Below are 11,843 nucleotides of genomic sequence, written 5' to 3'. Positions count from 1 at the left end.
TAAATATTGGGAGAATGCAATAATGAGCTTGAGTTGTTTTTGTGAAAGTTTTATATAACCATGTGTCAATATTTAAAGTATTATGAAGTGCAATATAGTTCTTTAGGTCCTACAGCCAGAAACCTGGGTTAAAAGGTACACAATGCTGCACTACAATAATCACAAATACTATGAAATATGTTTATTACAACACACCACAGAGAAAACAACAGTGTAAAACAAACAATTTTATTCACACTCAAGATAAGTTACTGACAAAAGCCCAGATTGACTGAAATGTGCAGCCAGGATTTTTGTTCACACCATTTTACTTTTAACTAATGGAATATATATATATATATAATGGTTTTACATTTGTCAAAGTTACCACTGTCAGTTTTATTTCGCTCCCAAAATGATGAACGTGTCAAAAACACTCCAATGGAATCAGTCCTAATACCAGGTACAGTCAGGAAGCTCAACATTCACAGCACCAGTCAATAATGAAAACGTGATTCATAATGAACCTTTCCTTTACATAATCATACATACTATATAGATCAATGTATGTTTCTCAACGTAAAATCTAAAACATCTTATTAGCAGAAAATGCCCTGGGTATATACTTATATGTTATAACTTAAAATTCTGCATTTTGTGTGATATAATGAATTTCACTAATCAATTAACTTGTATATCTAAGAATATTTGGTTCAAATATAAGACATTTTTACATCATACCCCATAATATTACAGTGGTAGCTGTAATAATACTTAATTCAATAACCATATAATACACAAGAAAGCTAAAGTGTATTAAATTTTTGAACAGGAGATCCTCTGTCTCAACAAAGAACTTAATTCATTAGCAGCAGTTTTTTTTATCCTATAGGAAATAGAAAAAAAATCTTTCTAAAAACATTTAACTGGAAAAAATTAATTTCACTTCCTTCAACAAAAGGATCAAAAACATGCATGAACCACAAAAAAAAATATTACATACATAAGATAGGCACAAAGACAGATGTGCTGCTCACAGAAAAACTGTGTAGAGCTTATTGTGCATTTATTAAATAGGTATAGTCAAAATCAAACCATAAAGGAACATTCACACAGAAATTACTTTTAATTACTCTACAAATCTATTATTTGGAAATCAAGAACAGGGCATACCCTTAATATTACTTCACTTTCTAGAACATAAGGTTAATGGTTATAGTGAAAACATATTTCAGGATAATTACAATCAAGTGAACACAAAATATGCAAAAGCCACATGACCAATATAACACAAACCAAATAAGCCTTCAAAGAGCTGACAGAATTTTGCAAAAAAAAAAAAGAAAAGCTAAGAATGAAAATCTACACAAAAGTAACTTTATTATTATTATTTGAAAATCCATCTCTAAAGCTTGTAAAGAGAAAGAAAAAACAGTATCCTACCCAAGTATGTTGTATTATTATAATGAAATGTAACTTGTAACTTAAAATAACTTCCTAAATGTGACCAAAATGTTTATAAGTACAATGATACTCTTTAAAATATTTGGTAGAAAACCTGATTTTTTTTAACCCATATGGCTAAATTTTAATGTAAAAATTGTACATAAATTCAAAGCCATTCTCCTGGTTACCTTTAACATTACAATGTCGTTAAACATGCAGACATATACCAGTACAATAATAAAAACTGTTTGATCAATGTTCTATTTTGACAATCTGAGCTGAAAAACCTTTAACAAAATATCAGACTTATCAAAGTAAATCACAAGTACAATTTCATCAAGGAGGGGGATCCTGATACTACAATATACAAAAAAGTCCTGTAATACCCAAAATAAATATGAATTTTGTTTTCTTGGAAGGAAGACATAGTGAGACTAACTTAATACATTTTGAATATGCATTAGTGAAAAAAAATCATTATAATTTATTGCCAGTAGGACTCTCAGAACAAGTAGTCACATGTGAATTTTACTTCATTTGCTAAAGGAAATATTTTTTTTAACCCAACTGTTACTGATAGTCACCACTCCTGTAAGAAAACAGTTAAGTTATTATGTCTTACTTAACTCTTGCATTACTGAACTTCTCAGTTACAACAGAAACAAAGTAACGGAAAACAGCAGCATAACTTCAGCACAATATAAATGAATTAAAAATCATGTGCATGAATTTGTAGTCCCAAAAAGCTGACAAAACTGATATAAAATGAAAGCACAAAATAAAACCTAATATTTTATTAAATAAATCATAAAGGTACAGACACTAAGACTATATGATTAAGACATTTATATATTTACATAATCATGGCACCTCTTAATTGTTTTATAAACGTGTATATATATATAATAACAATTATTTTAAAAACATGTTTTATTAAATGTGTTTGTGAAAGAACATAACTTTATTCTAGCTGGCAACACAGAAAATGTGCAGAAAGCTTCAATGCAATGAAATCCTTGCAAGTCAAAAGTCAGTACATGAATGATGAAAAGTGATGTTGTTAGAAACATTTATAAATGTTAGCTACAAACTTCTTATACACAATTCCATCTATACATCTTCCAAGCCATAAAAATGTTTGAATACAAATTTCTACAATAACAATACACTTTCTTAATAAGGCTTTTTTTTTTTCAAGAACATCAGGATTCTTCTCCAGCCTATTGGTACCACTACACCTTCTTGTGCACCAAAACTCTAATACATCTATCCACCACTCATAATTTTCAAAACTAAATGTTAATGAACTATCTACTATGTGTTTAACACAAGTAAACATTGTTGTTTTCCAATACACTAAAAACAGTTCACACCATTTACATACATCTGGTACAATAAGAGAAGTGCAAATACTTGGTATTATGTGTCCAATGGTTCAGAATATTTTAATCACTGCAATTTCAGGCCTGAACTTGTATGACCAGTCTGAAATATTGCTTAATTTTAGGGCTCTAGTTTTCTGAGAAGAGGTTGCAGATAAACCAGATATATGTATTTTTATTTTCCCAACGTTGCTGACTAGAATTAAGATTTTCTTCTAGAAAAAATGTGTTAGAGAAAAAAAAAGTTTTGTAAAAAAAACAAAAACATTAGAGACGAAATCCAAAAATTTCCTCCACTTTTGGGCTGGTTACAGTTTTATTAACTAAGCATTTTGTAAATACTGGCTAAAGGATCTCCTTAATTAAGCTTGCTAATGATGTTATATTTTCTAAATTGGAATGCATAACCACATACACAACTAAAATTAAACATCAAAATGACTGAATTTGAAAGTTGTTAACAGATGAAACACTGTTTACAAAACTGCACAATTATAACAAAATGAACAGTGTTAAAGCCTTTCTTTTTAATCTAAATGTCAAGTTCATGTCAAATACATATGTATGTGTGTGTGTGTATGTATATATATATAGCATTTCTAGTAGCTTATTGCAGAAAGACAGTTGTTTTAGAGATGTGCTTTAGTTCCAGATCTTTAAAAAGCTATCCCATGAGCCTGTGGCTACAGCCATGCCATCTTCTGTAACACCCAGGCAACTGACACGATTATCATGTCCAGCCAGAACACCTAGAAATGCAACAAAAAATAATGTTGAGAGTTGTTTTTAAAAACCTAACAAATAAAAAGTTAGCATATTAGTGTGTGTGTGTAGTTGTGATCTACCTAGATAGCTTACTTTCATCAGAAATTAATATTAATTACATATTATATATTGGTAGCAAGTTCAATTTCACAAAGTATTCTTTAAGACAAGGCAGAAATGAAAATCTGAAAAAAGGTACTGCTTACCTCCCTCCAAAAAAATTTTTATTTACTTATCAGTATCAACAAGTTAAGATCAACAGCCATTTAACATCCTCAATCAAAATAAGTAAAATTTATATTGATTACCAAAACTCGCTATTGTTTAGGATATAAAGTTATTTCGTTTAGTATTTCTCAATTAAGTGGCTAAAATTGGTTATTTTACCAAATACTGAGTAAATGTTATAATTGTTTCTACAAGAAACTTTATATAAATTAAAAAAAAACAAGCTCTTTCATTACACTTTATAACAACACTACTGAATTATGCACATGCTGGATAACTTAATGTTGCAAACGTTAATATATCTATTTTAAGATACAGAAGCTTCATGTATATTGACCATTAGCATAAAACTAAATTATTAAGTTTTATACAAAAAACAGCATTGTCACTATAACTATGTTTTTAACATCATGGCCACGATGTTGCTCATGCAGATTAATAATTCTCTCTTAGGTTTATTTCAGTATTTGTTAATTCATGCATAGAAATGGTTCCATTAGTAATCTGCAATTAACTAATGAATTCTATACATTTTCCCACAAAATCGAAAATAAAATGGCAGACATTTGATAAAATATTAAATTGATAACTTTGTTTAAATTTTAATATCTTATTTTAAGAAATATTCTTAATCAAGAAAATCAATCAAACAAGTAGAACAACAAATATGTTTTGTTTTTCAAACTATTAAACAAGATGTAGCTAAATTTTCAATAATTTGTAACTTCAGTAAATGGTACCTTATAATGTCAAAAGAAAAGATAATTTAATTTTACTAACCAGCTCTCTCAGCTTTCATGGAATCCCACATGTTACAGTTAAAGTCGTCGTATCCTGCTAATAGGAGCCGGCCACTTGTAGAAAAAGCCACAGATGTAATACCACAAATGATATTATCATGAGAATAGATAGCTAACTCTTGATCTGCACAGATGTCAAAAAACCTACATGTTGCATCATCTGATCCCGTAACAAAGGCATAACCATTGGGAAAAAACTGAAACATCAATAGTCAGTTAACAAACATAAATAAATATATTACAGAAACTTTCAGTAATTATTATTAAAGACCTTAAGACCTATACATGGAAAATACATCAAAACACTTCTCTATGATTAAATACCATTTAAAACTCAGAAAAATAAATTGATTCTAGTATTTTAATCTGTAGATATAGTTAAAACACACATGAATAAACAAAAAATATTATAATACAGAAATATAAGAATAATTATCTTTTAAAAATGAACAGTTACAAAAAAAACATTTTTATTGTAATAACATCCATAATGTACAATTAAGGTATGAATGTGTAATTAAATGTAAAAACTGTCTTTATATAAATAAAAACAGGATAATTTAAGCCAACTTCTTTAAACTACACTACAAACTAGTACTAACTGTAACAGCATTTATATCAGATTCGTGTCCTGGGAAGGTTTGTTTGCACATTCCATCTCGATTATCCCATAACTAATGAAAAAAGACAAAAAGGAAAGTCAAGGAAAACAGTTACAAGAAATATAAATCTCCTTTTTATTACAATAACATCTCATAAATATATACTCAATTACAGTGTAAATATCTATTAAGTGTAAAAAAACGTTTCTTTTAAAAAAAAACCTATAAATTATTTGTCATTCTTACACCTAAAGTTTCTCCTTAAAGGATAAACAATTTAACAACTGGCATTTAGTTATCATCTAGAACAGGGATTGGTAAATTTTTTTGGAGACAGGCCAGATTATAAATGTCATGTCTCGATTATCCCATAACTAATGAAAAAAGACAAAAAGGAAAGTCAAGGAAAACAGTTACAAGAAATATAAATCTCCTTTTTATTACAATAACATCTCATAAATATATACTCAATTACAGTGTAAATATCTATTAAGTGTAAAAAAACGTTTCTTTTTAAAAAAAAAACCTATAAATTATTTGTCATTCTTACACCTAAAGTTTCTCCTTAAAGGATAAACAATTTAACAACTGGCATTTAGTTATCATCTAGAACAGGGATTGGTAAATTTTTTTGGAGACAGGCCAGATTATAAATGTCATGTTTTGAAAAATGAAACCATGATCATACAAGGCTATTGAAACAGCTTGTTCTTTAATTAGTTTAAGGTTTTTTAATAATAGGAGCATACACCTACATAAACTTCTGTGCACTATCAATCAATGAGAACTATGAAAGTCTTGTTTTTGGGACAAAATATTGTCAAATTGTGGTTCAAATTTTGTGGTTCCTGTAATCAAAACAGACTGCAAGTGGCAATCAGTTAACACTGACCTATAAGCAGATTTAATATACTTCATCTTTGATTTTTTTTTTTTTTTAAACATAAATAAGTTGTGCCAAATGCTGAAACCCATTCCCAAGCAAAGAATTTTAAAGAAGTATGTTCTTCATCTGGGAGACATTTATAAAAGTCAATCAAGTTTTTCCTTTTGTACTTGTCTTTTAACATGTCATTTGACTGCAGGTCAATAACTTCCAGTTCAAGATCTGACAGAAGTTCTTTGATAATACATTCAAATGAATTTTGAAATATTTTTAATACCTTTACATTTTCATTGAGATCTGAGAAACACTGTTCAAACTGTAACTTCAGACTAGTGAGAATGTCTTGAGTGAATTCAAAGGAAATGGAGAATTTGCTTCTTGGTTGTATTATTCACAGCAGAGAAAGTGGTTGAAATTATTTATCATTAGCTAGGAGTGAAAGAAGGTTAATTTATGTCGAAAAGCTTTCACTGTAGAGTATATGTAGTATATAAGCTCAGAATCGCCTTGCAATCTAAGATTGAACTCATTAAGATGTGTCATTAGGTCAGCTGAGAATGCCAATTTCCACAACCATTCACTGTTTGCAAGTAGCAGCTGAGCATGATTTTTCTCATTCAAAAAAATGTCAATCTCCATCCAAAGTTCAAAAAGTCATGAAATAACTTTACTGCTACTAAGCCATCTTACAGAAGTGTTGTACAGCAAATTGCTGTATTCAGCTTCTATATCTTCCCAAAGATGTTCAAAACTGGTGATTGAGTGCATGTGATACAACTGGTTCTATTACACGACAGCTATGAAAGAAAAACCATTAATTAAATCTTGTGTGAAAGCAACAGCTGAAGAAATATGTCCAGAAAAAAAATAAATTTATTCAAGAATATTAGTCTTTCTGCAAAAACAGTAACTAGGACAGTCAAAGACATAGAAGACAACATATTGTGCCAATTAAACAATAAAGCACAAAATTTTCAGTGGTTTTTTTCTGGCTCTTGATGAATCAACAGATGTGTCTGACAATTTGGTGTAGCTATTGTTCATTTGGGGAATTAACGCTAACTTTGGAGTGATGGAAGAGCTAGCTTCAGAGAGTACCATGCATGGAAGAACTACTGGTGAAGACAATTTCAAAGAGGTGGAGAAAACATTGACTAAGTACAATCTGGTATTGAAACATCTAAAGTGTATTACAGCTAATGGAAAAAATGTGTGGTGTAAGAAAAGGTTTTATTGGACAAGCCTACAAAGCTCATGACAGTATGGGATGTACAAAACCTATAGTGTTTCACTGCATCGTTCATCAGCAGGCACTTTGTAGAAAACAAGGCTTCATATTTCTCATGATGTAGCTTTCCTGTTAAATGAGAATAGTGAGATGAATGCTTTGTTTGGTAATGCCTACTTACGTCATATTCCTTTAGCACTGCAATAGCCTCACTGCATTTTATGCACAATACTTTGTTGTTCTTTTTTAGCTACAAAATATTCCACCCTCCAAAGTTCTTTACAGATGCAAGATTCAGAGTCAATTTTTCACCTTTTCTCTTGTTATATTACAAATGATGGGTAACCACAAGCACAAAGTATATGTAAATTAGAAAATTTATTAAAGTAGTTTTGCAAAAAGTTTTTTTGAACAAAATAATTGACCACTTTAAAAACTGGTGCTCAAAAATGCTTCTTATCAGAAACAATAAAAAATATCCTATAGGAAATAATTATGAAATGGCCCACAACGTTAAAAAAATTGCAATCAAATAGTATTTTGAACTTAGCAATAGATGCAGCCAACCAAATTTTACAAGGAAAGTACTTTATACAAGTTATGGATGTTAAGGAAAAATAAATATACTGTATTTTCTTTATTGAGCTCAATAATAATGCACGAAAAGTACAATGAAACTGCTACGATAAGTCTGTCCTCTTGCTAACAACAAAATTAGTGGAGTTTTAAAAAGCCTACTTATTTACTAAAAATGCATGAACATGTCTAGTGTTGTGATATGATGACTGAGTGTACATTATAGTACAAGATTGTTCCTAAATTTCTTTATTTATTTTAACAAAAACTATGTCAGAACTCTTATTCAGCTAATAATATTGTTGCTTACCAGTAGATAGTCAACCCTCCATGAAAAGTGGGAGAAAAGTGAAAGGGAGCAAATTGAGATTTTAATAGCTGTAAAGGCCAGACCAGGTGCATGAAAATAAGTATCAGAACCATTACTGAAAAGAGATTGTGATCAGAGAGCATATTCTCTTCAGAGCGACCCCTCTTATCAATATCAGTACTTCCCCAGAGGAGATGATGTCCATTAAAGTCCTCCAGGAATAAAAAGGGAGAAGGAAACTGTTCAGTGAGAGCATCAAGGTCTGACTGATCACAGGTCTCTCCAGGTAGAGAGAACAAACAGTGATGGTACGACTCAAGGAAACACAGATGGCTACAGCCTCCAAGGTTATATCAAGTGGCAAAGACAGGGTGAGCACATGCTGATCAACCAACAGTGCCACCCTTCCATGCATTCATCCATCACATAGCCTGTCATTTCTGTTCAAGGAAAACTGCTGAAAGGTGACTGTATCAGCAGGTTTCAGAAATGTTTCCTGTAAAAAAGACATACAGGATGGTGAGAAACAATTAGTGCTTTGATGTCATCCAAGTTAAAACGTAAACTTCGGCAGTTCCACTGTATTAAGGTGGCCATTTTTATTTATGAGTAGGGGAATTGGGTGGAGATCTCTTCTGATTTCGACCATGCTTTTTTTTCTATAATCTTTATTCGAGGAAGATCAATTGACCTCCATGGATCCTGCCCTGGGTCAATTGGACAGGTCTTTGCTATTGGATAAGGATTTCAGCAACTGAGAACATGGGAAAAGATGTACCCGAGGAAATGCCTGTACTGAATCAAAGGAAGTGAATCTTGGGGTTTGCTGGAATGTAATTTAGGACAGAGGTAAGTGTTGAAGTTGGCTCATCAACTTTTTTAACCATGAATGTCAAGAGACTTTCCATTTGATTTGAGAACAATTCTTTTGGAGGCACAGAGAGATCCATCTGCACTCTCACCATAGTAGTGGAATGAAGAGCAGCAGCATACATCCAATATGGAGTGGTGGATAGCAACTTTTGAGACTCAGGGTAAGTAATGTTTTGAATCGTTTTCAAACACTGCACCTAATTTTCTTCAAAACATTTACAACAAGAAAGAAAGTAAGAGGGGTGAGAGCCATTGCAATTGATGCAATAGGGTCAGTTTCACATTCACAGGCATCATGGTCCTTGCCACTGAAACAAGCACACGTCAAGGAGCCACAACATAATGTCTTCGAGTGACCAAACCGCTGACACTGGAAACATTTGAGAGGGTTTGGAATGTATGGCCATACCTTGCAATTAAGATAACCTTCCTTGATGGTGGCAGGTGGATGTGGTGATGTAAATGTCAGAATGAGGACACTGTTTGGCATCATAACTCCATCTGTGTGAGTGAAGATACACCTCACTGCAGAAACTCCTTGGGTGATGAAACCAGCGAGAAACTCTGACTCAAAGATGTTATTCAAATCCCTCTCAACAATGACTCCTTGTGATGAATTCAAAGTAGCATGAGGCATAACCTCAATAAGTATATCTCCAATCACTTTTGAATGCAAGAGGAGTTCACTCTATTGAGATGTGGATGTTTCCCCCAATATGTCATAAAAGCAAAGCTTCTTTACTGAGTTTGAAGAGTTAGCAAGTCTCTCTGGTCCCTTGTAAATTAAAAAGTGAGACATCTGCCCTAAAGGTTTGTCTGAAAAAGAATGTAGTATAAGAAAATGAGGTACAACAAGTTACAGATGTTGAAGATTGCTGGTCAGAATCTTCAAGACATGGTCATTTGCCCATGGACTGTTTTTTCACTATTTTATTTAAGTTCCTATTTGGAGGATCCATAATAAAAAAGGAATATTTCGGTGCCCACTCACCACACCCCCCATGGAGACCTATGAGGGAAAGCACTACAATGCAAAACAAAGACAATGCAGCTACACCAGGGTTTTGTGAGCACTGTACTCAAACATCAGCATCAGATACAATGTTAACAACACCTGCTGAGAACACCCAACACTCATACTTCATTGACCCTAGCCCAAGAGGACCAGCCTAGTGATGCTAGGGAAGCCACCCCAAGGCTGCCTGTCTACAGGAATTCATGGCTAAAGTGGTGTGTTAGGTTTGGACCCCTCAACAACCAGGATCCTCTCCTCTCCTTCATGTGTCACCATGAACAGCAAGCATGCGGGTGGATGTTTAGATCCAAGAGGAGGTAAACTGAAAGAACAGAACCTTTCCTTGGAGGTCCCCTCACCACGTATAGGAATCCACATCAACGGCCCCTTGAGCAGAAGATCGTTAACTGCATTGGAAAGATGTTGGCTGGACAGAGGATCTCAAGGAGCGGAAAGGGGATAAAGAAGTTTGTAAAAGGTAACAAAGAGTTCTTCTGACAAGACCTAAAGAACCCAAGGGTAAGTGGTAAACGACTCACAAATGTTTCCAAAAAACAAAAATATGGTCCATATGGGACCTAATGCAATGGGGAAGTCACTTATAATATTAATGGCACGTGGATCAGCATTGAATAACAATATACCACGAAGGTACAACCCTTGAGAAAGGAAGAAGTAAATAACACAGGAACAAGAGCAGAGGAAGGTTGTGATAAACAAGAGACTAGAGAGGAGAGGACAGTATGCCAAGGGACAGATTTCACTCTCAACTTCAATGAGTCAGGAAGACCCTCAAAAACATTTGTGATCAAATGGAGGCTATGCATAAATCACATACATGAGTTAAAAGTACTTTTATATCTAATAGATCCCAAAACCAAAGGAACCAATTGTGAAAGAATGGTGCTGAAGAGTACAAATACACCAACATCAATAAGAGAGAACAAGCATCCACCAAAAAACCCTTAGAAGAACACAGAATAGCCTCAGACAAAAAGTGTATGAAAGGAAGGTAATGAAGGAGAGATGTCAGTGTCAGGCAATGGTGAGATAACTGTACCTGTGAAAAGAGCAAAGAAGTGTGAAAGACCAACTCTCAAATGGGGAGGAGTGAACTCCAATGTTGAGTATCCAGAAAATGATACAACGAACAATGGTAAGTCAAAGCATAAGCCTTCACCATGTGTGGAAGACATGGCAGGTTGACTTCTAAAAACAACTGCTTGGTAAAATGCTCAATATGGAACCTGATATCAGGTGAGAGAGGAAACAAAGTATTCAGCAGTAAGTGCATCCATCAAAAAGAGTCATAACACAAAGAGAGAAGGTTGCAGTGTAACCACAGTCTGTGAACACGACTGCATGGCAAAGGGAAGGGAAGAAAAAGGCTGTCAAAATCCTCATCATCCTGTTAAGGTACCCACAAAAATTGGAGAAGTGGTTGATGATCAAAAGATCCCTCAGTCTGCATGAAAAAATATATCTTAATTTGCATGAGGACCAAAACATTCTCAGCCAATGACATCAGACCTGAAGACATCATGTTAGGCTGCTGGTCACTAGTATTCTGAAGCTGTAGTAGTAGTGATAATATGGAACTGTGAAATTCATAAGTCATTCACAAACATTATTCAAAATGAAATTCACTTGATGTATACTAAAAATAATTTCCAAGTTGTTTTTTAAATATAAGCAAAAATATCTGTAAATCAAAAAAAATTTTCAACCAAACAAATAGCAAGGAAGATGACTG

The 11,843-nt window shown here is 32.9% G+C and overlaps 1 protein-coding gene across 3 annotated transcripts in view; it reads right to left on the bottom strand.

Moving 5' to 3' along the window:
- Positions 1–216: 216 nt before the first annotated feature.
- Positions 217–11,843, bottom strand: part of LOC143256935 (guanine nucleotide-binding protein G(I)/G(S)/G(T) subunit beta-1-like) — a 35,925-nt gene continuing 24,298 nt past the window's right edge. For all 3 annotated transcript variants that reach the window (XM_076514829.1, XM_076514833.1, XM_076514842.1), the window contains exons 7-9: positions 5,203–5,274; positions 4,581–4,797; positions 217–3,556 (exon numbers count right to left, since the gene is read on the bottom strand). In XM_076514829.1, coding sequence (XP_076370944.1) covers positions 3,450–3,556; positions 4,581–4,797; positions 5,203–5,274 — 396 coding nt within the window. In that variant the 3' untranslated portion in view covers positions 217–3,449. The remainder of the gene's footprint in view (positions 3,557–4,580; positions 4,798–5,202; positions 5,275–11,843) is intronic.

This window comes from Tachypleus tridentatus, chromosome 1, assembly GCF_004210375.1.
Source record: "Tachypleus tridentatus isolate NWPU-2018 chromosome 1, ASM421037v1, whole genome shotgun sequence".
In the NCBI taxonomy this organism is placed as follows: domain Eukaryota; kingdom Metazoa; phylum Arthropoda; class Merostomata; order Xiphosura; family Limulidae; genus Tachypleus; species Tachypleus tridentatus.
This window is presented reverse-complemented; position numbering and strand designations above follow the sequence as displayed.